This window comes from Corylus avellana, chromosome 8 (genome assembly GCF_965113065.1).
Source record: "Corylus avellana chromosome 8, dhCorAvel1.hap1.2, whole genome shotgun sequence".
Lineage (NCBI taxonomy): Eukaryota > Viridiplantae > Streptophyta > Magnoliopsida > Fagales > Betulaceae > Corylus > Corylus avellana.
Genome location: NC_142497.1, coordinates 17,712,548 through 17,736,915, shown reverse-complemented (window position 1 = coordinate 17,736,915; position 24,368 = coordinate 17,712,548). Strand labels below are relative to the sequence as shown.

The 24,368-nt window shown below is 35.3% G+C and overlaps 2 protein-coding genes and 1 pseudogene across 3 annotated transcripts; 1 reads left to right on the top strand and 2 right to left on the bottom strand.

The window, feature by feature from the left end:
- Positions 1-3,009: 3,009 nt before the first annotated feature.
- On the top strand, positions 3,010-6,323 carry LOC132163909 (tetraspanin-3). The gene is made up of 2 exons (XM_059574285.2): positions 3,010-3,599; positions 5,722-6,323. Exons 1-2 carry the CDS (start codon positions 3,087-3,089, stop codon positions 6,058-6,060), a joined length of 852 nt encoding a protein of 283 aa, XP_059430268.2. The 5' UTR covers positions 3,010-3,086; the 3' UTR covers positions 6,061-6,323.
- Positions 6,324-8,159: 1,836 nt separating this feature from the next.
- On the bottom strand, positions 8,160-11,364 carry SEN1 (splicing endonuclease 1). Its single transcript, XM_059574513.2, has 3 exons — positions 11,189-11,364; positions 8,606-9,339; positions 8,160-8,486 (listed from the first exon to the last, which is right to left on the bottom strand). The coding sequence occupies exons 2-3, from the start codon at positions 9,331-9,333 to the stop codon at positions 8,312-8,314; spliced, it is 903 nt and encodes a 300-aa protein (XP_059430496.2). The 5' UTR covers positions 9,334-9,339; positions 11,189-11,364; the 3' UTR covers positions 8,160-8,311.
- Positions 11,365-12,557: 1,193 nt separating this feature from the next.
- LOC132164144 (uncharacterized) lies at positions 12,558-22,664 on the bottom strand (annotated as a pseudogene). Its single transcript, XR_015912990.1, has 9 exons — positions 22,520-22,664; positions 21,935-21,965; positions 21,662-21,810; positions 18,746-18,946; positions 18,582-18,653; positions 17,293-17,460; positions 15,588-15,683; positions 13,995-14,117; positions 12,558-13,068 (listed from the first exon to the last, which is right to left on the bottom strand). The product of XR_015912990.1 is annotated as an uncharacterized LOC132164144 (transcript).
- Between the last annotated feature and the right edge of the window lie 1,704 nt (positions 22,665-24,368).

Here is a 24,368-nt window from a genome sequence, read left to right as displayed (position 1 = left end):
CCTGGGGTTTCACAATTTTATTTTTTTCCTCCCTAGGGTTTGATTTTTATCATAGGAAGTTCCTGTGGTTTTGATAATAGACTAAGTTAGTCCTTTATCAGTTGACCGTTAGTTGACTTAACAGAATTCCACGTGGACTAATCATGTGTTGACACATGACACCTATTTAATTTTATTTTTAAAAAAAAAAACAAAAAGAAAAGGAAAAAAAAAATTGGCCACCCCCATTTGGCCACCTCCTTGGCTCCAAGGGGTTGGCCGAGCCCCCTTGCCGAAACCACCTTCAGTGGGTACTAAGAGTGGCTGAATCACCCCATGGAGCCTAGGAAGTGGCTCGCGTGGAATTCCGTTAAGTCAACTAAAGGACTAACTTGATTTATTATCAAAACCACATGGATCTTCTGTGATAAAAATCAAATCTTAGAAAAAAAAAAAAAAAAACAGTGAAACCCCATAGGAATATTTAATATTTAACCATTTTTTAAATTCATAGATGGGTGAACATAAAATCAAGGGTAAAGTCCACATACCCCCCTCAAATTACCACCTAATTGACAATGTCCTCCCCAAACTTTCAATTGTGACAATGTCCCCTTCAAACTACCAAAACATTGTCAATGTCCCCCCCAAGGCTAGCAATAAGACAAAAATGCCCCTATAGATTTCTCAATAAGACAAAAATATCCCTATAAATTAAAAAAAAAAATTGATTCTTTTTTAAAAACGAAAAATTTTAATTTAAAAATAATATTTAAAAAAAACAATTTTTTTAAACAAAAATTTTTATTTTTTTTTAAACGGAAATTTTTATTTAAAAAAAAAAACAATTTTTTTTATTTAGTTTTAAAAAACAAAAAATTTCATTTTATTAAACGAAAATTTTATTTTTTTAAACGTAAATTTTTATTTAAATAAAATTATAAAACAAAAATAAAATAAAAAAACGAAAATTTTCAATTTTTATAAAAAGAAAATCGAATTTTTTTTATTTTTTTCTTATAAAATTGATTTTTAAAAAGAAAAAATTGGCCAAGTTTGGATTTTTTTTTTTTGGTTAGTTTTAGGTTTTTTTCTAGAAGTTTTAGTATTTTTGTTTATATTTTACTAAGGGTAATCTTGTCATTGGGGGGAACATTGACAATTTTTGGTAGTTTAGGGGAGACATTGTCACAATTGAAAGTTTGGAAGAAACATTGTTAATTGGGTGGTAGTTTGAGAGGGTTACGGGACTTTTCTTTAAAATCAATGACATAATAATAATAATAAAATAATTATGGAGTCATGATTCCTTCCTTATCCTTAAGATGCGTTACGGTACCTTTCAGCAAAATTAGTTGGCCCCCTCTACTAGTCAACCAGATTACTTGAGTCCCAAGCCATAATAAAAATGAGTCATGGGGGGTACAGCTCCTACTCAGTTATTTAAATTCCAACCTCAATAATATACAACGCGGCTGCATGAGGTCAGATTGTACAACAACGAGCCTAATAAGGACACATTTTTTTATGCGCTGGCTCTGTTGAATAAATTCCAGAAAGGGCAAAGGGTTTCTCCATGCTTCCTTGATGCACTGTCAAATTAAGTCAAAATGAAGGAAATATCTCGGAATCTACCCCAATCTACTCACTACACGCTAATGAGTCACATGGGCAAGCAGCTGATGCTGTTCCCCATTAAAAAATATATATAAATCCAACTGTTCTTTGGAGTGCCTTCACTCAATCACTATCTGGCCCACAAGTGCTCACGTAAGCAAAAGCTCATCATCACAGGACCAGGATTTCTTCAATTCTATGATTCCTGCGGTTGCAATACCTTGTCTTCTGCCGTTCATTTATAATGAATGGCTACGATAATTACATGACATTTAATTTAATTTTTTTTTAAAAAAAATACAAAGAAAGAGGTCGGTAAATCGTTTAGGAGTGACAAACAACCTCAAAACAGCCGTAGAGTGGTTGGACACCCATTTGAGAGTGGTCGGTAAATCGTTTAGGAGTGACAGATAACCTCAAAACAACCTTAGAGTAGTTGGATACTCATCAATTACTTTGGGAGTGGTCCGACCACCCTAAGCTTTGTGAGCTTTTTTTTATTTTTTGTGGTCAACTATCTTGTTTCATAAATTATTTAGAATGCTCAGGGTGGTTGGCGAGCCCATTGACTACTTTGGGATAGTCAACTATCATCATTGGTGGCTTTGAGATTGTCCGGCCACTCCATCTCAATTTCAAGTGAAATTGAAATGAAATATTTTATAGTCAATATAGTATATATTGTCACGTCATTTAAAATTTTTAAATAATGTAACATCACATACACCATAAGATATAACATAATGAAATCTAGACCATAAAACAATTCATTTCCATTTCATCGATTGGACTTTCAAATGGAGAGATCCGAGTCCATAAACACCATGCCTTATACCAACTTACATTAACACGGGGCCAAACACCGACTTACATTAACATTAGTATTATAGCATTCACAATGAATTATTTATATTTATATTTAAAATAGTTAACCAAAAACTGCTTTTTAAATACACTTTACATCAAATTATTTATTTTTTCTCTATATCATTTAAATAATTTTTTTACTTTATCTATTAATTTTGCAATACGAACTTTATTATATATTTTTTATATTATATTTTAAAAATGACTAGCAAAAAGAGAGAAGATAAAAAGAATTTTATAGTGGATTAGTGCTTGTCCATAAATAGTTAATAAAAAGAATATATATATATATATATATATATATTTTAAATAAAAAGAAGACAAGAAGTGGGACACGGACATGGTTTTGCATGATAGTAACTAAACATACGGAGGTTTTAAAGCATCTGCCGAGATACTCACTCATATACGGAAATTCAAAATGCATATAATGCTTTAATGATTTATTAACGGACACGTGTCGTCCATTCACAGCGAGTACACTTTCGTTTCCTTTTTCCCCCGACGCAACCCCGCCTATATAACAACCGCCTAGTACTTCTGAAACACTTCATCGCTGTAACTTGTAAGAACTACTAAGCCAGCCAATAGAGAAGAAGAATCAGATCGGAGAGTAAAAAAAGATGAGATCTAGCAACCACTTGATTGGAGTACTAAACTTCTTGACCTTCCTCATGTCAATCCCAATCCTAGGTGGCGGCATATGGCTGAGCACCAGGGCAAACAACACCGACTGCCTCAAGTTCCTGCAGTGGCCGTTGATTATCATCGGCGTCGCCATCATGGTCGTGTCCCTCGCGGGATTCGCCGGCGCGTGTTACCGGAACACTTTTCTGTTGTGGGTGTACCTATTCGTCATGTTCTTCGTCATCGCCGCGCTCATAGGTTTCATAATCTTTGCCTATGCGGTCACCGACAAAGGGTCTGGACGGTCGGAGCTGAACCGGGGGTACTTGGACTATTATCTGCAGGACTACTCCGGCTGGCTGGAGAAGCGCGTAGCGGGTGATAGCTACTGGGCCAAGATCAGCTCTTGTATAAGGGACTCTAAGGCTTGCAGCAAGATGGGGAGGACTGTCGGCGGTATGCCGGAATCTGCTGACGTGTTTTATCATCGAAAGCTCAACCCTATTGAGGTATGCAAATTATTTTCTTTTCATTTTTAGTAATTTTATTTAGTAAAACAGCTATTCCATTGATTTTCAATTAGGATAAGTTAAATTAAAAATTAATTTGTAAAAGAAAATGCTAATTTTTACTGTTATCTTATTTTAGTTATAAGAGTAACATTTTTTGAGGTTTTATTTTTTATTATTTTGTTTGGTGACAATTAATGTTATTTAGTAAATTATTATAAAATTAAAATTAATATTTAAATCAATAATGAATTATAAAAAATAATTTAAGGACCATTTTGGATAAAAATTTATTATAAACTAAATTATATACAAACCCATCTAATAAAATAACATCTCATAGCAATAGATATAAATATTCAATGTTAAAGTTGAAGGAAAATGGCTTTCTCTACTCACATATCCACACAAGAAATTATATATAGGTTTTTAAGGGTTTTTTTTTTTTTTTTTTTTTTTTTTTTTTTTTTAATTATTTAATTATTATTATTTTTGTAATTTTTAATTTTTATAAAATTTACCCTTCTGAGCATATAGATATTTAAGGTTTTTTTATTTTTATTTTAATTTTTAATTTTTTTATGATAGATATTTAAGGTTAAAGTTGAAGGAAAATGACTTTTTCTTCACACATGTCCATACAGGGAATTATATAGGTTTTTAAGGGTTCCTTTTAAAAAAATAAAATAAAATAAAATTATTTTGCCTTCTGAGCATATAGATATTTAAGGTTTTTATTTTTTATTTATTTATTTTTTATGATAGATATTTAAGGTTAAAGCTGAAGGAAAAGGGCTATTTAAGGTTAAAGTTGAAGGAAAAGGGCTTTTTCTTTTTGGATGAATAGAATATTTGAACAAAAACACATTGGGTGAAGTTGAAGGAAAGAGATTACTCTTCATTAGAGGTAGATCTGGTTTAAGCTATAGATCTCCCTTAGAAAAGCAAAGCACGTGGGGGTTTGACCCCCACCCAACCCCATATAATTTCTCAAAACGATGGAATCCCACCATCACAGCACCTTGTTGCAACTGCATGATTTTCGATGACCATATATTTTTTTTCTCTTCTCTTTTCTTGCTATCCAAACAACCTAAAACATCATATAAAAAACCTTGCTGCATATATTAATAGATATTTTGCATAGTGACAATAGTACTATAGTATTGCTGGGCCACAGGCTGGCGTTTGCCTCAATGAGAAATATCTAAACCCAATAATTATATATGTCTCATCTCAGCCACTGGAAACTGTACTTCTTATCTGAGAATGATGTTTGCAAGAGAACATTTATTACAGGGTCTGTGATAAAAGAAAAGCCAAAAAACGTTGTCGTTGGACTCTTTGGCTATTGGCTGTAGCGACATATTTAACATAAGCAAATATTACCCAGCGGTTGTCGTTTTCTCTATTTATGTTTTAGCCAAAAGGCAGAGAAAAAAATATTCCCTCTCTTTTTAGAACCCCAGAATGTTCTCTCTTAAGGTCCTGTTTGGCAGTGTTGGGTTGGCTTAGCCTCGGTGCTGCTTTATACAAATGGTTTCACTTTTTAGGTGGAATATCCTTTTCCCTCTTTTGTTTGGTTGCTTGTTTAGGGCCCATAAAATACTGAGATAGATTTTGGAAGTTGGAACATCATTTCACCCCCCCCTCCCCCTAAATATAAAGTTGTTCTATTATGTGATGACTGATGAAAGCATAGGGGACACTTTTGTTGGTTCATGTCTAAATCTCATCATAGCCCTTTTGACGGCCTGATGCGGAACGAGACGAGCTAATCGAGTCTGTAGTTTTATTAATTAACGAGGTTTTTAGATTTATCCGGTGAGTTTATTCGATGAATAATTAAACAGATTTTGTTTGAGGCGTGACTCTGGTTCTTCCTCTTTTTTTATGGTGGTGAAACTTCGACGTATTCCATGGGGGCGACTCAGTCCCCTTCCTCTATTCTTCTTTTTCAATGGAGGATTTCTATCATCAAAGTAATTGCATGGATTGATGTTTAAGTTGCTTTTGGTAGCATTCTTTAAACTTGTTCTCATTTAAACAAAAGCAATTTTCATAAATACTTTTTCATATGATATTATTGAAATGACAAAAATGCTGTTTGGTGTTTGCATAGTCTGGTTGCTGTAAGCCCCCCACAGAGTGTGGCTATTCCTATATAAATGAGACGACATGGTCCGGACAAGCTGCGACGAGCAACCTTGACTGCGCCAAGTGGAGCAATGATCAACAGCAGCTTTGCTACTCCTGCGACTCCTGCAAAGCCGGTGTCCTGGCCAGCCTCAAGAAGAGTTGGAGGAAGGTCTCGGTGATTAACATCGTTGTTTTGATCATCCTGGTAATCGCTTATGTTGTTGCCTGTGCGGCGTTTAGAAATAATCGCCGGATCGATAACGACGAGCCCTACGGCGAGACGAGGATGACAAAGTCACAACCTAGTATGATCCAGTTTTAACTTTGTCAAGGAAGGATGTCTTTTCAGATTTTGGTATTCATTTAAGGGCTTGCTTGTTTAGGTGAAAGTTTGGTTGTATATGCTTTTAATCTTATGGTGTTTTCTTATTTCAGTCACTCTTCTATCACTTTAAAAGAGAGAAATATTGCTAGTATCTGGTGGAGGGAAAGGGTTTTATTTGCATGCTATGGTTTTGGTTTTGTAAATATCATGGTTAACAGTTACATTACTCAAGTAGAAAACCATTCCAGATTGGCTCTTCATGACAAAGATCAACATTGAGACAATTTAAACACTTTGTTGTGATAAATTGATAATTATGTGATGTAGATCATAGGGGTAACAATTTGTGTTCGCGTGCCGGATTCGAGTTATGCAAATGCATGAGTATAAGACTATATTTTGTAAGGTTAATTTTAACCTGACTTATTTAATTAAACGAGTTGAATCCGTCAACTTTAAACCTTCGAATTTTGTATTGGATTCGTGTCAGGTTTTTACAGGTTATATAAAAAATTGTCGAGGGTTTGGGTTGTGTCGGACATGAAAACAAAATTATATAAATTAATTTTAACTTGACCAATTTAATGAAACGGGTCAGACTTTTCAACCCTAACTTTTTAATTTTATGTTGAGTTCGTGTTGGATTCGCAAATCGTATAAAAAATTATCGATTCTAAGAGATCATCAAGGGATAATGAGCTCTAATTGAATTACATTTTTTCCTACATGAAAAGATGAGATAGTGCATACAAAATTCATGAAGTAAAAGGAAAGAAAAGGAAAAGGAAAAGTAAAAGGAAGAGAGAGAGAAAGAGGGATAATTAAAATTCAACTCATCAATTATCAATGGATACCCAGTTGAAGTTACGTATTAACATTGCTACGAAGAAAAACAAGCCAGATGAGGACTCAGATTTAAGATAACATGATTTCTTTCTAGACAGTTTTCCTTCAAGCTGGGTTGGAAGAATTTTTTTCAACTTAATTTATAAAAGTGACATGTGTCCATTTTTTTAATAACATGTAAAATGCACATGTTTTTTTAATAAAATTTATTTCAACTTTGTTCCTACTATTAAAAAAACATGTGTATCTCACATGTTCAAAGGATACATATTACTTTTATAGACTATGTTGAAAAAAATTCATCTAGCCCATTTTGGAAGAAAACTTTGTCCTTTCTTTATGTGCATGTTTTGGAATGAAATAACAAAAACAGCCCAATGCTTTATTCACGTGACACCAAAATCATGCCCATGAACTTTCATTAGATGAATTATACATTCAAATGCAATTTCCTGTAATTTTATTTTTGAAAATAAAAACAATATAACACATTCTTAAATGAGAGTTTCTCAATTGTAGCACTGAGAGAGAAGATACTTGTCCCCATAAATCCACCAAGAGCAAGCTTGTTTGGGTGCAAGCGCATCACTTTATATTTTATAGTCACGATTTAAAGTTAGTGCATCTAACAGTGTACATAATATTAATGTTGGCATGTCTATTAAAAAAAAATTAAATAATATAACATCGTGTACATCACCGTTAAATATACAGACTTTAAATCCTGATTATAAAATAAATATTCTCCGTATGAAATGAAATGGAGAGGATCCTATTCCTTTCGAGTTCTCTCATCAACTCTTTCTTCAAAGTATTCCTCTGCATTGACCTATTTATTTGCTTGAAAGGTACAGCAAGTAACTTATTATTTTGATAAAAAGGAAGTATGCTTCCCTGAAAGAAAAGGTGTCCTTTGTAGCATGGAGCTTCTGTTACTTGTAAACTTTGTCCCCATGGCAAATCCCACTTCCTATGTTTCCTAGACATAACTGAGAAAGGTGTAGCCTACATCTTGAACCTAAATTTCCATAGGAAAAAAAAAAAAAAAAAACTTGACAAATGTATATCTTACATTCCTTAACACCCTATTCATTTGACAAATGCTTCCCTTAAAATTTTCAGACACTCCAGAACCAACCACCTTAATGACATCTCTCACAATTCAGATGTTGCATTTCAGCTTATGTAATTCCTTCCAAATCAAAGCTTAACATAACTTGAAAATAAAATGAAGAATGCAACACCAAGCGGAAAAAAGAAAGAGAAAAAAACATTTAATGAGGATAAATAGCAACTCAGGGATAAGGGGAGAGCCAGGAACTTCCACTAGTGAGCAAGGATAAATACAACTCAGGGGCCTTGGTGCAACCCATTTCAATAAATTTAACTCGAGAAAATCTAATTAAAACAAATCCATCAGGCAACAGCTTACTATTACGGAAATAGACACAAAAAATAGACTAATCCTAACTAGACTAAGATTCCGAATGGTTCCAACTAGGCCCTGCTTCAATTTTACATCATGGTTTTGAATAAATTTTGGCTTTAAACTCGCTTTTCCAGGAGTTTCTAGTTTCCTGCATCAATATATTAGGAGTAAGATTAATTCCAAATACTATAAAACGAGAAGAAGATCCATTTTATGAGTTGAAAATATGAAATTATTATGTCCATCTAGTTTGGAAACTAAACTTACTTGGTTCTCTTTTCAACTATCATATGATCTTCACGGCATTGTTCTGGATGCCATCTTGTGACTGTGCGCTCTACAACAGTGTATTTCTCCAAATATGATGGAGAAGCAGCACCATTACCATTTGTATTGATCTTAAGAACTAAAAGCGTCTTCACAACACCTCGACTAACTCGAGTTGTGCAATGGAGATCAGACCACAACCTCAATCGGCGATTTATTTCGCCCTCTCCTTCTGACAAAACAAGCACAGCATATTCAGAATGGACCAGAGATGGATGGTGACGGTAGGCAACGAAGTCCACACCATAATTAGAACCCGATTTCACAACCCAATTTTTCATTCGAAGATGAGAATAAGCCTTGTAGAAATCAGGGAAAGTTGGTTTTTTGGATATCATGCACTGCCATAGCTCTACATCATTCTTTGAACAATTATCATCACCTCCAATCTTGAGGCACTTCAACGAATAGCATAGGTAAAAGGCTTCTTCTAAACCCAGCTGAAACAAATCCTTATCCTTTTCAGCTGTAATAATACGTCCTCCAAAGCACGCACGATTGAGAAGATCAGTTTGTTCTGATTCAACTTCTATAAGTACACTGCAGCCAGCGAGAAGTCCATGAGCATCTGATTGAATTAGAGAAGACTGAAGCTGTGACACTATCTTTGACATGGGCTCTGCAAGAGCTTTAGCTTTTAAGCCCTTTCCTTTCCATCTTGGCTCCATTTAATCCTGCAAAAATATTAAACTTACAAAAGTTTAGACTCCATGCTCTCTCAGTTATGGCTAAAACAACTTACACTTTGGAGCTTTCCAAAATAATAATACTAGTAATGGCAAAAAGTGTGAAGCTTTTGCTCATTCAACGACCACATAACACAAGAAGGCCTTTTTACCAATATATATATATATATATATGGGTGTGCATGGGTGCGTATAAGGAAAAGCTTTAAGCACATTTTGGAACAAATGGGCATGCTAAAATGAAACATTTTCACCGACTATGCTAACAGATTTTTGAACAATAATGGCCTTGGTATACTGTATTTAGTGCTCTTATACATTCCTAAGCTAAAAGAATGGACTCCGTAAAGCAACATTCCTCAGTGGCATTTGATCAAACAGTGGACATACGTAGTGCAAATCCCCACAAGTTGCAAGTACATGCTACAACAACAAATCCGAAATAACTCTCATATTCGAAATTTCAAAGAACATTATATGAGTTTGAGAATACTACTTCAATTAATAATCATAATAATAAGAAGAAGAAGAAGAAATTTCACCGTTGCAACCTGAAGAGACTGAGAAGCGAAGCAAAAGCACAATGAAACAGGGTCGTTTTACAGTTGCTGACGAAAAAATATGCAAATTTTTTGCTTATAACTCCTAGTGAATTAGCTATTCTTTAGCTAAATCTTAACTAAAACCCACATTAAGCAAGCCACTTCCTAAAAACGCCCCACATTAAGCTCTCTAAATCTTTCTCTACTTGATTTAAATACTCTTTTTTATTATTTCTTTATTCTTAGGGTAGTTGGAAGGCATATTCTTATGGTAATCCATTCCTCTTCCCTTAGAAATTATTTTTCCTTTAGAGCATTCCTCTCCCTCCACATTTTGCACCCGCAAACTGAATCTAACCACATATATCCAAAGATCATAACAAGTCCAGTAAGATCTTCATTCTTCCTACAAGAAACTACTACTTTTTACCTATGTATATTGTGCTTTACATGTTACATGATTTCTACAGGTTTGAATGGGAAATTTCTAAAAATCTTATATAATATAGAACAAACATGTTCCTCTCAAACATAAATCAAAGATACGAGTCGCAACAGTCTTTTAAGTACTAAAAAATTCGAAATTTTAGGATCCTTCAAACCATTTTTCAATCATAAGACACTTCTACTTGAGAAACATTTTGTTAATTAGTTCTGGATATTGAATTCATCTCCACATCCCCATCAACAAAAATCTTGTCCTCCAAAAGGTCTACTAGTCCAAAGGATCTTTTCAGATCAGGAGTGATGTGATTTCTTCTCTTGATCAGTTATGATCTGCATAAATAATTAGCCTAAATTGAATTTTCCAAACCACATGCCACCACCGGTTCTTTTAGAAGCCGCCAACTTGTCTTTAGAAACTTGAGAATAACTTCAATGAGGTTGTAGCACCCAATGAGAGATTGACATCTCAGCTTAAAGGAGAAAAAAAAAAAAGAAGAAAAAAAGCAAACACTCCACCATATTACATCCAAATCTACTAAACGCATCTTTTTCTCTTTTTTCTCTTCTTCTCACCTCACCTGATTTCACCGCCACCGGCTGACTCTACGGCCGCCGCCCAACGGCATCAACTATGTATATATGCCAAACAGAGTGCGAAAATGTCATGAGAGCAAGGAGTCGTGATACGCAGGGGAGAGAAATCAAGAAATCCCACAAAAGTTTGAGGTTGCAGGTTGAGGAACCAAGAAATCCCACATGATTTTCTCAGGAACCCAGAAGTCCCAAAACGATTTCCCCATTTCTAAAGAGAGAGAGAGTAGAGAGGGAGAATAAACGCAAGAACTTACTGGTAGTGGAGCAGCAACAGTGGGGTGAACGGCGTCGGCGGGGCTTTCTGGCTGGGCAGCGTCTTCTTTCGTGGGCGGCGTGGAGTGGGCTGGGAGGCGGCGGCGGTAGGGTCAGCCGGTGGCGGTGAAATCAGGTGGGAGGTGAGAACTGAGACGAAAGAGAAGATGTGCTGCAGTTGTCGTTGCAGACTTGCAGAGTTTGTACGCTAGTTTGAAAACAAAAAATCAAATGGACCGGCCTCTTTTACGCCGAGAATGCCCCGTTTGGCCCGAAACTGAAAGTGAGCCCAAGCCCAGATGGCCCATTTTGTTAACGAAATGCCAACCATGGACTCATTTTCTTTTTGTTCTTTCTTTTAATGACAAGGAACCGCAGTAGCCCAAATTAGGATCCTAGGCTCTTAGCAATTCCGGCACCTTTGTACAGGGAATTCCAATAGTAATAGCCCAACCCCTTACTGATTAAACAATGAATTCTACAAGAGATTTTGTGTAATTTTTGCAATGGTCCAAATTTAATTTCATTTTTATATTAAAAATAAATACTAAAATTAAATCTAGACTATTGAAAATATTACAAAAAATTTCTTATAGTTTATTTTATTTTATTATTTATTTATTTTATAGTATATAAGCCAAATTCAAACCGTTTTTCAAGCTTATAAAGAAAGATTATTTGTCATTGGGACCCAAAATTTTGCTCTCCACTTTTTACCACAAAATCACATTAAATGAGTAAAACTAATTTGTCTAATCACAAATATTTTAATATCCCTTAATCCTTCAACACGCTATAATATCCCTTATAACTGTCTCTAAGAAGTAGCTCAATCGACTGTGAATTACGTCTCATGAAGCAGAGGTTACTAATTCGAATCCCCTCTCCCTCTTCCCTTGCGTGGACATATCAAAAAAAAAAAAAAAAATCCCTTATAACTTTTTATCACTGGGGTTGTGTTTAGGTAATTAGCGTAGGGTGAAATTGTTGAAATTAGTATCACAACAGTACTGAAAAATTCAAAGAAAAATATTATTAGAAAGTTCAATTTTTTTGTATTTTTATTTTATCTCGTAGTAATTTATGTTTAAAATAAAACATCTCAAGGAAATAGTTTGAATTCCACCGACCGCCAAAAGTCGGTAAGTGGTCAATAACAGTTCAGTGGTGATCAATAGGTGGCAACTGGATATTTTGTCCACTCCAAGTTGTTTCAGTATATTTTGTTTGTGAATGCTTTTTAGAGAGAATCAGAAAATTTTAGGCAGAAAGGAAGCACAAATTGCTAAAAGTAACCTGTAAGCTCTTTGTCACCAGGCCATGCAATAGCTACAATCCAATAAATACTACTGCCTCTGAGGTGTCAAGAAAATCTTATGGAAATGAAATTGATGGAAATCGGACAAAAGCTAATTTCCAGCAAATAGTGTGATCACAAACTCACAATACAGCGAGCTTAAGTGCTTGCAAATTCGACACAATTATTAATATGGGATCGGGGTGTTACAATTATCATCTTAATAAAATATGATGTCTAACTAGCTGCCGAAATCTAATAAATAGTTTTCAATATTAAAAGGGTAATAAAATGAAATAGTTATTACAATACCAGAAAAAATACACAATTCTGAGGATTGAATATGTTAGCTGCTATAAATAAATGAAATAGTTTTAATTTATTTTGGTAATGCTTGTTTTAGTGAAGCGGTTGCATTGCATATATATGACGAGGAGAACTTAGACTAAGCTTTTGCATATCAGAGGCAGCCCACGCTGCTAATGTAATATCTATGTGAGCTCCTGCTATAAATGTCTTCACCATCAAGGGAAATTACCCTGACTAATCTTCCATACTTGAAGTCAATGTTGGCTTGCCAAGTTTCTGTTTTGTTGAGCACAGGATGCAAGTCACTAAGAGTTGAATCATCTTAGGAAATAGAAAGCAGATTTTGAAATACTATAGATGCATACACATGCACACAGAACGTTCGTATGTGTGCGAGCGCATGCGTGTAAATCAACAGTTAGACATGTAACCAGTTGATAGCAGGAAACAAAGATGCGTTTTACAAGTACGATTAAAAAACAGTTATCAAGATTAAATTGCCGCTTGTCATATCCCGCAAACCTGCAATTCTGAGGAGCATGTATGCACCAAGAAATGTGTTTAAAGACGAACCAATTCGAGAAGACACCAATTGTATGGTGTATACAGATAAAATTTTGAGATTATCCACAAATTCATAGTGAATAAGTAAGAGCCTCCTTTGAATGTAATGATCTATATTATTTGTTTTATTTCTTTGCTATAAATCATCTTCTGGCAAAAATGTCCAAAGAGAACAAAATGGAGTGCCATAATTGGAGGAATGTGCTGGTCTCTCATGGAAATGTATGTATTTCATTGCATTGTACTTTACATGGCCCCATTTTGTGTTTCATGGGATCAGAAAGTGGTCCAACACATATGAAGTAGAACATGAAGATGGGGAATTAGGCATTTTGACAAATCAAATCATGAACGTTATCATGAAGTGTCTAGTTACCCATAACAAACACCAAAATGTACAAGGAAAAACTATAAACCAACTGGTAACAAGAAACACTAACATGGAAGAATATATGAAACATGAATTCTATAACAACCCATCAAATTTAATCATTCTATTAAAAAAATAAAGAAAGAAGGTGACTTAATATCCAAAGGAAAAAGGCCTCACAAAATCCTCATACGGCGATGCTGCAATTCAACCATATTATCACAAATCATATCAAATTTCTACGAACGAGTTTTGGAAGTTCCCTTACCTCATTTAATGTAGAATGGCTTTGTTGTTCAAGTTCACGTACTTGTTGCACTGTCATCCCATACCATTCATCAATCCAACTAAAACAGTTACGATGACTTTCCAAAAAAACAGCTCTTTCACCCTACCAGAAGCATAAAAAATCATTAATAAGACTTTCCGGTTTTGGGGGGTAAGGGAAGATATAATGTACTTTTTATTTATCTTATATAAGAAAAATCTGGGCATAATAATCTATACTCCAAAAAGAAACAAAGAAAATATGTAGAAACTTAAACATATAAAATGAGTTAAATAACCATTTATCCAAAAAGCTTAAGCTAATAGAGAGTGATGAATTTATTTATTTAATTTATATTCTAACACTTCTCTCACGTGTCAGGTCAAACTCTTCCTTAATAAGTAAGGTTTACATGAGAAATATTTAATTGAAATAGGAAGAGAATGATGGAGATAGGGCTTGAACTCAGGATTTCTGCTCTGATACTAAGTTAAATCACTATTTATTATCAAAGTTTAAGCTAACAAGAAGAGATGAGTTTAATCATTTAGCTGTACATTCTGTTTAGTATAGAAATTTTGATTGTTGTTCATCCAATGCTGTGGTGCTAGTCAATAAAAGGAAGTCCAAGGTTTTCCTTCTCATTCCATGTACAATTTTTTTTCCCACTTATCGTCCATTCAAACACCATTCAATCTCTCCAAGATTTGCTCCTTTATATGGTCACCCTGTCTTTAGGCTTAAGAAAATTTGCCTACTCATGAGTATTTTTGCAAGAAAACACTTATACCTTCCCAATCAAGTTCCTCATATAATCCAGAACTTTTTCCTTTTTGATAAGTAAATAGATTATTAGAGAAGATTAGCAAAATCGGACAAAGCCCAGGTACGCATGAACTATGTTTTCCATACATACAGAGCGGCGTCAACCACTGCACTAGCAGGATCTTAATAACTGGATGGCATTGAACATGTGAAACACGGAGATGTTTGACATCCTTCTAATGATTAAACCAGGATTAGTTTGTTACTTCAACAGGTGTTATCTTACAACCTCAACATCCATAGAAGCCATCTGACCGTAGCTCAAAAAGAATTAACTAAAAGCCAGCCTACTACATCTAGGAAATTGACGAAAACTGAATGAAGTTCAAAACTGCAAATGAAGCACTATTTTCTTTTTGAAAAGTGAAAGGTACTTCATAATGTCCAGCCTTGTGATACTTCTTCCTTAATGCACCGACAGAGACGAAACACAATTTTCTTGCCTTTTTGGTTGGTCTTGTAAATAAGTTTTAAATGCTGATTTTTTAAAGGTAAAAGAACGATCACACAAAAATTTAAATTGAGCATATAGACATCGATTCTTGACTATAAGATGTAATCCAACTGCAAATGTAACTTTCAATTGGAACTTAAAATCTACTTTGAGTAATGCTGTTATCTGCCTTGAGTTACTGATGAAATATGCAATTTCATTAGGCAAAACAAACATAAAAGTTTTGGACATTTGGTGAAGTTTTGGACATTTGTTTTCGCCAAATAATTCATATTGGAAGTAATATCTCAAGAATTGTTGAAAAGGAGTGTTACCGCTATTAGAGCTTGTTCAAGTCGGTATCCAAAGCCCCAGTATGGTGCATCAACTGTTACCAACTTATATGCCGTCACAACAGGATCACATCTATTCTGCAAATGAATTTCATGACTAAATCACAAAGTCTTTTGTCACAAATTTAAAAAACACGCAAATCAGACAGTGCACCATAGTTGTTTTGCAAGATATTTGATAGTGATAGCCAAAAGTAAATGTTATACTCTCTCTATGTCGTAAAATAGTCTCCATGTCAAATGCACAAGTTTTAAGAAAATAGTAACAAATGCTTTCACCTACTTAGCTTTATACTGGTTCTCCCATTTTTAGCTTAGACAAATTTTTTGAGACATCCAAAAAGGAAGATGCGGACTATTTTATGAGATGGAAGCAGTAGAGTGAGGTTGAATAACTAGTTACTTAAAAAGTGAAAAACAGTTCCTACATGCCTTATTACAATAATTTAAGCCTTGTATAACATGGCGTACGTGAGTGGGGGCAATGCCTAAAAGTGGAGAGAGAGAGAGAGAATGTGACTTTTCTTTGAAAGGGAAAGCTACAAGACAACACCAGGAGACAATGGGAGAATTCCTACAAAAAGCATTAAAGAGGAGAGAGAAAGAGAGTTATGTAGAGGTATTGAGAATGTTCTGTTTCCCGATTTCTCATTTATATTCATTAGACTTATATACAAGTGTTTTGAGGTTACAAAATAGGAAGAAATGCAAGAGCAAATATTTGGTTTCCTTTCTTGATTTGCTAGCATTGCTTGATTTCATTTTGATTGGTGTTTGATATTAAGGACACATACTGACGAGGAGGTAGGAGATGAATTCGAAATCATTTAGTGGTTGGCCTGTGGTAGCAAGGGTGGTGGAAATTTCTTTGAGATTTTGGAAATATTCGGTGATAGAGGAACCCCTTTTCTTGGGGGTGGCGAGCTGGTAATGGTGGCTGAGGGTTCGGGCTCTGGAGGTGGTGAACTATTTTTCAAGGGTAGTCCATAAGTCATGAGCGGTTTTGGAACCAAGAACTTGTGGCAGAATCTCTTCAGAGATTGACGACATGAGCATACTAAGGATCAATTGATCGTGTTGAACCCATTGAAGGGTCTCTAGATTGACGGCGACAATGAGAGAGCCATCCGCAGCAGTGAAAGTATTTGGATGTGGCGGGGTGGCAGACCCATCGACAAACCTGGATCAAGTCCCTGGAGGTAGGGTTCTACTTGGGCTCATTACACAAGGAAATTCCCTTTGGTGCGCTTGGCAGTGACAGAGGTGAGGGAAATTGGAAACATTTGGAGTTGGGTTGGGATTGGGGTGCTAGTGGCTTGAGTTGCAGAGGTTGAAGATCAAGATTCCATTGATATTCATCAGACTTATATACAATTGTTTTGAGGTTACAAAATAGAAAGAAATAAAAGAGCAAATATTTGGTTTCCTTTCTTGATTTGTTAGCAGTTGCTTGACTTCATTTTGCTTGGTGTTTGATTTGATTTGGTTTTCTTATTGGTATTAGTCGTTGCTTGATTTGTGGTTTCCTTGTGTGTCTTATGGTTCATTAAGTTAAACAGCATGACAGGCTAAAATGGCACTAAGAAAGGACATAATAATTGAAGGAATACAAGCCAAGTTCCTCGAGTCAAGACATCCATAAAAATGCATGTTACAAGATTAAACTACATGTAAGGGGAATTCCAACCTGCCATCCCTCCAAAAGTGGACCATGGCCCGTTCTCGATGATTTGAATTTGGTGAAGTCATCATTGTTATTTCCAACTAGATAACTCCAATAATTCTTTTCAGAAGAAGCTATATCAATATATTCCACTTCCCTGGCTGCCAATTGTTCTTCACTTAGATCATGCACCTAGTTTTTCATAACACAGTTGAAAAAGGCCAAAAAAGCAAATAGCAGAGGAGAGGTAGAGAAATGCTAACTATATTTGTACAAAAACTTGGAGCCATAGTTTTCAGAACATGAATTGTCCTGTGAATCAATTTATCATCTTTCTATTTCGTGTATTTGAACCGTATAACAATATAAACAAACACACACACACATATAGAATTTGCTTCAAACTTAGAACATTTTAAATTAATGAGCAAATTTATCATCCCTAGTACAGTAATATTTAAGAAATCTAACTAAATAAGCCAAATGACAATATATTTACAACATCTGCAATGTAGCAAGTTATCACATAATTTTAAGTAAGAAATTACATTCAAATGGACCACAATGAAAAGTGACAAAACATTAATATAATGCGAATAATCTTTTTTCTTATCATTTTTATCATCTTGATGGAATAGAATACATGATCTAAAAGTAAGTTTACATGAAAAAAAGTTATCCAATAGAATGTAACAGTCGCAAACTGAAAATAAATGGGTTCTCCACAAAATTCCAATATGGAGAACAGAAAAATAAACAATAATAAAAAGTTACAGAAAAAAAAAAAAAAAAGACCTTACCTTCAATCCCAGAGAGGACTTCTTCCTCTATGTTGAAGAATAAAAGAAAAGCTACGGTAAAAAAATATTTTGGATGAGGAAAATAACAAAAAGAAAAATGGATGGAGTGGAAGGAAAAAAAGAGAGCTCATGGATGGCTTTTGTTTGCATAGATAAGCTTAAAAAGATGTTTGGACAGCTTTTGAGAAAGGCAACAAAAAAGATGTTTGGACAGCTTTTGAGAAAGGCAAACAAAACATTAAAAAAAATTATGCGTGGTAATCATAAAGCAAATTAGTGCATGATCTGTGACAGTTCACCAATTCAAATGGATTCGCATGATACACCCCATGAAATTGTACAACCAACGATTCTCTTTGAATTTGGAACCTTTCATGATTGATTCAATTTGAATCAAACAATTCATAATACAATTCATCCGATTTTAACAACACGGTTAAAGACATGCAATTCCTAACATATACAATAGATATGGAATTGAATTAACTTGGTCAAAGAAAAAGTGAAACTTACATTTTCTGACTGCCCATTGTCAGGCCTATGAATAGTCTCAATGGTTAATTGAAACCTGGGAAAATATGGGCACTGCAAAAATGCAATACAAATAAGTATGCTCTCACTATAAATACACCCACGAGTATTTATTCAATGGAGAGTTAATTGGGGATAGTTTTTACCTTCATTACTGGGCAATGTTGCATCCATTTGCAAATTAGCAAAAAAAATGTATTAATGTAAGTTCTGAAAGGAACATATTAAACAAAGTATCATGACAACACTGCACACCTGATTTGCATCTTGGGAATGCATTCCAGGCTTCCTCTTGCATGATGAGAGCATCTGCTGGTGCAAAAGTAGTAAGCCAAGTAGGGACTTTGCTGCAAGAGTAAGAAAGTGTAAACATCATAAGAGTAAGTTCACATCCGCAACAACTTAACAGAAATTAACTTAAAAATGAAGAGAAAAAATGAACCCCACCCCCCCCCCCCCCCCCCCCCCAAAAAAAAAAGAAAAAAAGATGTAACCCACCAAAACATGCAAGATGTAGCTGATGTTTCAGTGTTGTGATAGCAATTATGACAATTAGAATCAAAGTCATCATATTGATTACATTACCAGTTCTGCTGGTCATTGATAGGCTCACACAACCAGTCACCACAACGTGGGTCTGCTCGTGGAAGTTGTAATGGAAGAGGTGGAGGGTAGTTATCTGTGTTAATGGGTTATTAATGTTAGTGGTAGTAACTATGAGTAATTGTTGTTGTTGTTCTACGTTTTATAACCAGTTCTTGCTCATCAAGTGGGTAGAGAAGAACTTATCTTGTGTACTGTGGTATTTCTCCAACCCCAAGTGCAGACTCTTTCTATTTTCTTACATATTTTCTTGTTGTAATATTTCTCCGAGCCTATCATTTGGTATCATAGCATGCTAACAATAAGGAGTGTATTGAGAAGTAGAAGTGGATGTGCAGGAGGTTCGTGAAGCTATTCGTCAGCTGGAAGTTGAGGTGCAGAGCACCAATATTGGACTTATCTTTCCTCCTCCTCGAAGATGTTGGATCTGGGGAGGGGGGAAAGATGAGGCTACCTGGTAGATAAAGACAGATCAACATGTCCTTCGAATATTAGATAAGAAGAGATTTTGACGTTTGAGATTGCATGCCTTACCCAGTCAGTTGATAGGGAAGCAAGAAGAAACTAGTTAGACCGGAGCTTACCGAAAGGCGAGTTTCCATCCATAAGCATTCGCAGGTACCTCGAAGGACAACATCTCAGTCCTCGAGATGGCACATCCTCAAGAACCACTCACTCCTTCACTGGAAATGACTTATGCTACCCCACTCCAAGCAGCGGTCAAGGTGCCCATCACCATGGCGAGGAAGCCAAATTGTCTGAAAGAAGAGGATTGGCCATCACCTCATTTCCTTTCCTCTGCTTTCTTCAATCCATTCCTCCTCTGTATTGTCTAAGCTAGGCTGAACATAAGCTTGTGTGCTCCGTTTAGAGCAAGATGAGGTAGAGTGGCCAAAGACCTTGCAAGAAGAACATTGTTGGGAATGGAGGCATTGTTGAAGGAAATACAGGAATTCTTAGGAATAATAATAGTAAACACGAGAAGCCCTCATCATCCTTAACTGAACCAGAATCATTGATGCAATCCTTGGGTCATACGGATGATTCTAGCTCCCATGCCGCACTGCAAAAGTATATTAAGATGGACTTCCCTCGATATTTAGGGAACGATCTGTTGGTGTGGCTCAATTGGGTGGAGCAGTTCTTTGAGTATCAGGGAACAACGGCAGATCAACAGGTTATCCTTGCTTCTTTCCACCACGAAGGAGAAGCTAATTAGTAGTGGCAGTGGTTGCAACGAGTGCACAAGGAGGAAGGTTTGGTGGTCACTTGGGATGTGTTTGAAAGAGAACTAGAGGCCTGATTTGGTCCCATGCATCAAACAACATGGGACGCTATGCGAATATCAAAGAGAGTTTTCTAGGCTGGCTAATAGGCTTATTGGATGGCCATGGAAGGCTCTCATTGGAACTTTCCTTGGAGGCTTGAAGACAGAGATAGCCACAAGTCCCTTTGGAAAACCATTGAGTTGTCCCAAATGTAGGATGAGAGATTTGTACGACAACATCAACTAAATGAATCGAATGTACGGAGGGCAGTTCACATGCCAGATAGTGATACAGCAACATCACCTAACCCTCGTATCGTTTCCTCGGTAAAGAAAGATGCAGAAGAGGCGTTAAAAATGGTTATGTTTCAATTGCAGTGAATGTTTACTCCGAGGCATAAATGCCGTACACCTCATCTCTTTTTCATCGAGAACAACCAACTGTGGAAGGCCATGGTGACCAAAGGAGTGTTAGAGCGGCAAGCATGAACCTTGGGGACAAGGTTCCAGCCAAAGGGGCAGCGAATGATAGGCTTGCATAACTGGTCACCACAACGTGTGTATGCTCATGGAAGTTGTAATAGAGGAGGTGGAGGGTAGTTATCTGTGTTAATGGGTTATTAGTGTTAGTGGTATGCATTGGTGGTAGTAGCCAATAGTAACTGTTGTTGTTGTTCTACGTTTTATAACCAATTCTTGCTTATCAAGTGGGTTGAGAAGAACTTATCTTGTGTATTGTGGTATTTCTTCAGCCCCATGTGGAGACTTTTTCTATTTACTAACATATTTTCTTTTTGTAATACTTCTCCAAGCCTATCATTATACTAACCCAAAAATGGGAGGGTAGCATGAAAATTTGACACAAGAAGCTCATGTAAATTTGCAATGGATTATATCAAGTGTTCTAAGTTGCAGTCATAATCATATTACTCGCAAGTAAAGCGAACACCTTGTCAAAGACTGCACCATTATTGCCCTACTGATGATGGTCTCTTATAACTTTTCAGCCCATAAAATGCAGTCAAAACAGTCCAACTTTCTCAATGGACAGGCAATAAAGCAGTTAAAATTTTAAGGAAATATTGCTAACTTTCTAGATAATAAAGGGTCTCAAAGAACAGATGCACGGCTTTCAAATGCCAATTCAAAACAATTTCATTCTACCACAACATTCATTGCCCTTCTCAATTACCTTTGTAGACGATAACTTTTATTAGTGTATCGACCCTTTCCAAGTACATTATCTTCAAAGGGTTTATTCTCTAAGACTTCTATCCCTTCATCACCAGTCGTGTGCTGTTGCGACATCTTCATGACCACGTACATATGTGCCACCTGATACTGCATTGCAAACATGTAGTTTAGAGACAAAACTCAGAATCCTTGTAGAAATTAAATGGGGTATTTTATAATCACACACATTTCGTAAATCATCAAAATCTTAGACATTTTTTCTTGCTTTTACCTCTTCCAACGACATGGGCATGACAATCCGACTTCACAGAAGTTCCCCAATAGAAAAGTAACAGGTTAAGGAAAACCTCCAAAAAGAACAGCTTCCTCTAATGAAAATTGCACAAAGAAATTGAAAATAGCACTCTTTCATAGCTCCTATGAAGCACAAACCAAGTCCTACCTCATAAAACTAGCACAAAACAAACACATTGAGTGAACCATATCTACATAGATGTCCCAAACACAACATTGTAGAACTACTTGGAGCTGAAACAATTTCGAATTTTAAAGCTAAGCAAAGGAATATAAGGAATATGGTCGGGTTCAAAAATAAAATTTTTGTTTAAAAAAAAATTTAAAAACACTTTTAGACATATTGGGTCTCAAACTCACTCATTTGTTTGAAGCCCCACAAATCAAACAAAGAAAGCTCAGAAACCACCGCATGAGAATTTCATCTGAATGGGTAAAAAAAAAACCAACTCATCTTTAATTTGGTTAGTAATGCAAACTAAATAAATAAATAAAAAGAATTAAAGTGTTTTTAAAGCTACCAATCATAAGCGAAAAGAACCAATATTTCTGAAAAGGATACAATTCCTTGATCTGAACCATTTCTCGTAGATTCCAGTGAGGCAGTGAGGCCAGCTTGAAATGTAGACAGAGTTGAGGAAGACGAAAGAGAGGAGAATATAGAGAGGATGCTCCGGGAGATACGGAAGAAATACGAGGAATATGCTATTGTAGAAACAACGCGTGGTAGTAAAAGCGCGCCTAAACATCAATTATTGCGTTAGCGTCGACGTCAAGTCGTCCGCCGGTCCACGACTGCCTCGTTTGGACCGTTTAGTAGGCTGGGTAAACGTGCGGGTTTAGGCGTTTCAGAATGGACCGAAATTTCCTGGAATTAACCGTTTGAACTTTGAAGTTTGAAGGAAGGATATACGGGGGCCCATTTACTTTGAACAGCCTATAACGTCAGGCCCACCTTTTCGTGGCACATGAACCAAATGGGGTCCAATATCAAACTCATTAATTCATCGATGGCTTTAGCCTTTAAATGGTTTTTTTTTTTTTTTTTTTTTTTTGAGAAAATTTCAGTTACTTTATCACTTTTTTTTTTTTTTTTTTTTTAAAACATGTTCACATAAGGGGGAAGGAAGATTCGAACTAGTAACCTCTACTTCATAACGCATGATCCGATCTCCAGCTGATTGAGCTACTCCTTGGGGACTACTTTATTATTTTTGTAATCATACCCTTAAACTTTAAAAAGTGTCAAGAGTTACCATCTTTCAGAAGTTTGCAAAGTCAACCCTCCAGTCCAAATTCAACATTAAATCCTCACAAAGTAAGTGAAATTTCTAAAATATCTCCGTTCCCATTCAAGGTATTTTTGTAATTTTATAAACATTTTAAGGGTATTTTTTGAGATTTCACTCATTGCAAACTTCTGAAACATGATAATTCTAAATTGACAATTTTTAAAGTTTTAAGAGAATAATTGCAAAAGTGATGAAAAATCAATAGTGACAAGTTAAGTTTTTCCTCTTTTTTATTTTTTTATTTTTTTATTTTTTATTTTTTATTTTTTTAAATGAGAAAAATGTTAGGTGTTCTTATAGTGTTCTTTTAGTTATAAATAGATATTATTTTTTATAAACAGATGAGAGAAATAAGGGCAATTTTTTTTTTTTTCAAATAATATTCACATAAGACCAGAAGAACACGTAATATTTCCCTTATTATAATTATACATCATGTTGTAATATTATTACATGGAATATAATAGTCTAAACATATATTAATAAGTTATTTGTGAAATATTAATAGAAAGCAATGATGATTTCAACTGAAATCATGTTTTACATGAGATTTTGTATGAAATCACGTTTTCTATGATTTTAGATGAAATAATGTTTTAAAATACAAGTTCAATTATGTTACTGTTTGAAAACACCATTTATGTTCTTAAATAGCTTTAAAATTATGTGGAAATAGGGTTTGAAAACAACATTTGTGCACCCACCTCAATAAGGTTGGTGCACAAAATCACCTTGTTTTTAAAACAAAAAAATCAAGAGAAATTTACAGCCATCCAAATGAGAGGAGCTACCTTGGCCACATATGAGGGGGTGGCCACGTGCCCACCCCCATGGCCTAGGGGTGGGGTGGTAGCAAGTTGTCCCCACCTCCCTCTGGAGTGGCTTTTCCTTTTCCACTTGGGTGGTTGCCCTTCTAATTTTGTTTTTTTCTTTAAAAAAAAAATTTAATTAATTTTTTAACTCAGATTTAATATCATCAGGTGTGATTGTGTTTTTTTTTTTTTTTTCCTAAGATTAAATTTGGGCTAGTGATATATATATAACACTGGCGTGCATGAACAGTCATGCATGCCAGTGTTACTTAATTATAAAATATAATTAAATAATTATTTAAATAAT

What these genes read in the sequence shown, in the direction of transcription:
- LOC132163909 (XM_059574285.2), top strand. Translation starts at nt 3,087, where the DNA reads ATGAGATCTAGCAACCACTTGATTGGAGTACTAAACTTCTTGACCTTC. An exon ending in GAAAGCTCAACCCTATTGAG is followed by an intron (nt 3,600 to 5,721) that starts GTATGCAAATTA and finishes GTGTTTGCATAG; the next exon opens with TCTGGTTGCTGTAAGCCCCC.
- SEN1 (XM_059574513.2), bottom strand. Translation starts at nt 9,333, where the DNA reads ATGGAGCCAAGATGGAAAGGAAAGGGCTTAAAAGCTAAAGCTCTTGCA. An exon ending in ATAGTTGAAAAGAGAACCAA is followed by an intron (nt 8,487 to 8,605) that starts GTAAGTTTAGTT and finishes ATATTGATGCAG; the next exon opens with GAAACTAGAAACTCCTGGAA.